At 39.9% G+C, this 2,676-nt stretch overlaps 1 protein-coding gene across 3 annotated transcripts in view; it reads right to left on the bottom strand.

The window, feature by feature from the left end:
* Positions 1-2,219, bottom strand: part of LOC125025021 (crustacyanin-A2 subunit-like) — an 8,188-nt gene extending 5,969 nt beyond the window's left edge. The window contains exons 1-2 of one of the 3 annotated variants that reach the window (XM_047612865.1): positions 2,161-2,219; positions 303-477 (exon numbers count right to left, since the gene is read on the bottom strand). In XM_047612865.1, coding sequence (XP_047468821.1) covers positions 303-461 — 159 coding nt within the window. In that variant the 5' untranslated portion in view covers positions 462-477; positions 2,161-2,219. Of the gene's footprint in view, positions 1-302; positions 478-991; positions 1,223-2,160 lie in introns of those variants that run through there. The other 2 variants (XM_047612866.1, XM_047612867.1) reach the window with 2 other exon arrangements.
* Positions 2,220-2,676: the final 457 nt, after the last annotated feature.

Genomic DNA, 2,676 nt, shown 5'->3' with positions numbered 1-2,676 from the left:
GTTACTGATGGATCGAAGGAACAAAAGACATGAATAGGAACACAGGAATTATATGCATGATTGAGTTAACTGTACTAACAATAGTATTGAATTCGTTACTGCAGTTCTTATTGTGCAACTGTTCAAAATACACAAGTATGAAAATTTTATAATATGACTTGGAAACCAATCTCGCATTGAGAAATTTCCCAGGACTTATTACTACATTACACAAGAGGACTAATCTCACAGAGGCGGTAATTACATCCTTCAAAGAGTGAACACGAGCGAATGAGCTTTAGGAGCGAAAGTCTCTCTCTTACCTTTTCGAAGCTGACATCGGGAACCACTTCAGTCTCGGCACAGGAACCAAATTCCAGAAATTCAGGAATACCAAAGGAATTTACGAGGCCCAAGTGTGCCAGAAGAATCAGGCACAAGGACGCAGCTTTATATACGTGCTGTCCGTCGTTGCATTCCATAATGGCGAATTTTAACCTGGAAAAATACGGATAGATTTGTTTAGAAATAAATTTAGGAGAAGTTTGAAACTAAAACTCCTGAGCAATGTAGCATCTTTACACAAAAAGAGGAAGAAAAATGACTAATAAGTGGCGTAAGAAGTTTTGAAGCTTCTCTCAGTTACATAAGACACTCTCCACTTTTTGTGAGCTCTTTTCAGACGTCAGCAGAAAGATTATACTGTCCATTTGTGTTCCGTAGTCACCATATGTGTTAAAATGTAGCACGTATATGCAGAAAACGTTATCAACAGCTTTTATAACAAGTACGTGGTTGAAGAAATAAACGGAATATCAATATATTATTTTGCTTATTTTACTTTAACGAAAAGTTCTCACTAAGTGAAATCCATTTCTGGCATCTCGAAATGTCACAAGCCTACATAAGCACTCCACTCAGTCACCAGAATTACCTGGCTGAGTCTGGGAAACATTTTTGTTTTCGGTAATTTCACCCGGTAAATGTTTTTTCTAAGTGTCAGAATACTTACAGATATAATGACAATAACGAAGTCGACGAACGCGATGATGATGATTATGATAATGATAGTTCAGATCATGCTAATAATTCTGAGATGAAAGACCATGGAACCACACTAAGCTGGTTTCTGAACCGCGTCCAGAGAAAGACTTCATTCTTAGATAAACTTGTTCCCGATTTGGTCTTCTGTATTTATCTTTCTAAAATCCTTCAATTGCACCGGTGTGGAGGAAATGCCTTCAAGATACGTTTAATTGCGTGCGTGTCGACATTTCAGTTAATGTTATATTGTTATTTAGGACGTCCATCGAACACAACAGTTTATCATTTTTCTTATTTCCATGAGAGAGAGAGAGAAAGAGAGAGAGAGAGAGAGAGAGAGAGAGAGAGAGAGAGAGAGAGAGAGAGAGAGAGAGAGAGAGAGAGAGAGAGAGAGAGAGAGAGAGAGAGAGAGAGAAATGACACCGAACGTTTGATTATCTGCCATTCAACTCACAGTCACTAGGGCTATCACCGTGATTGTTCAACCTTATTATATCCAGATCCTAAATATTCATGAAAACTAGGAAAGTGAGGCAAGGGAGAGGAAAGTGGGTACAGATATCTGGTAAAGATATCGATCATTTTCTTAGAGGCTGAATATGTGGGACACTAATTAGCTGGAGTTTAAAGTGTAAACTCGTGTTCGTGAGTGGGCTTACCGGAGTGTACTGAGATAAAGGTTTATGATACCTTTGAAAATTATCTATCACGAGTGAATTGATTAAGGACAGGTGTTATATTTCAAAAACGATCTCAATGATATATGTTGCTAATCTTATCAAATATTAGAACTGTAATAACTAACATAACATAGTAACTCAACGTGATATAAAGATGATAAAGAAGCGACGACATTCCCTCATTCTTAAATATTATCATGCCAAATACGGGGAATCCACGAATATAATAGTCAGTATCACTTATTTTCTAATGTCTTGTCGAATACACGAATTACAGACAATCCACTTATTTCCTCAAGGAAATAAAAACACACGAACGCAGAAAAAAACTAAAACACACACGAACGCAGAAAAAAAACTAAAACACACACGAACGCAAAATAAAAATAAAACACACACACACACACACACACACACACACACACACACACACACACACACAGATCTAACCCTCTACCTCTCTTACTGGATGACCGGTCACACGTTGAGAACCACTACCGAACACCCCAAGTGTCAAAGACCAACTGTAGGATCTCGGTCCTCCACTCTCGCAACTCAGCTGTGGCGAGGGTCGTGGGGGTGGGAGCGGCTAGGGGGAGGGGTGGAGGGGGGGTTATTGACAGGTAGGGGAGGGAGTAAAGAGGGGTGAAGGAGGCTGAGGTAGCAATGGGTGGAGGAGGAGAGAGGGAGAGGAATGGGGGTGCGGTTAGATGGAACGAAGAGACAACGAAATCCAAGGTATGAGCATTTTGAGGGTAAGGTAAAAAGGGAGGAAGATGAGATAGGGGGGTGGGGGGTTAAAAGGCGTGAATGGAAAGGTGTGGAGGAAGAGAAACAAGGGAGAAAGAGGGGATGATAATTGGAGAAACATGATATATAAACTGATTGATTGACTGATAGATATAAAGATAGATAGATAGATAGAGAGAGAGAGAGAAAGAAAGGGGGGGGGGGGTGAGTGAGAGAGAGAATA

This window comes from Penaeus chinensis, chromosome 4, assembly GCF_019202785.1.
Source record: "Penaeus chinensis breed Huanghai No. 1 chromosome 4, ASM1920278v2, whole genome shotgun sequence".
In the NCBI taxonomy this organism is placed as follows: Eukaryota; Metazoa; Arthropoda; class Malacostraca; order Decapoda; family Penaeidae; genus Penaeus; species Penaeus chinensis.
Note: the sequence above shows the minus strand (reverse complement) of the source record. Positions and strands in the feature narration are given on the sequence as shown.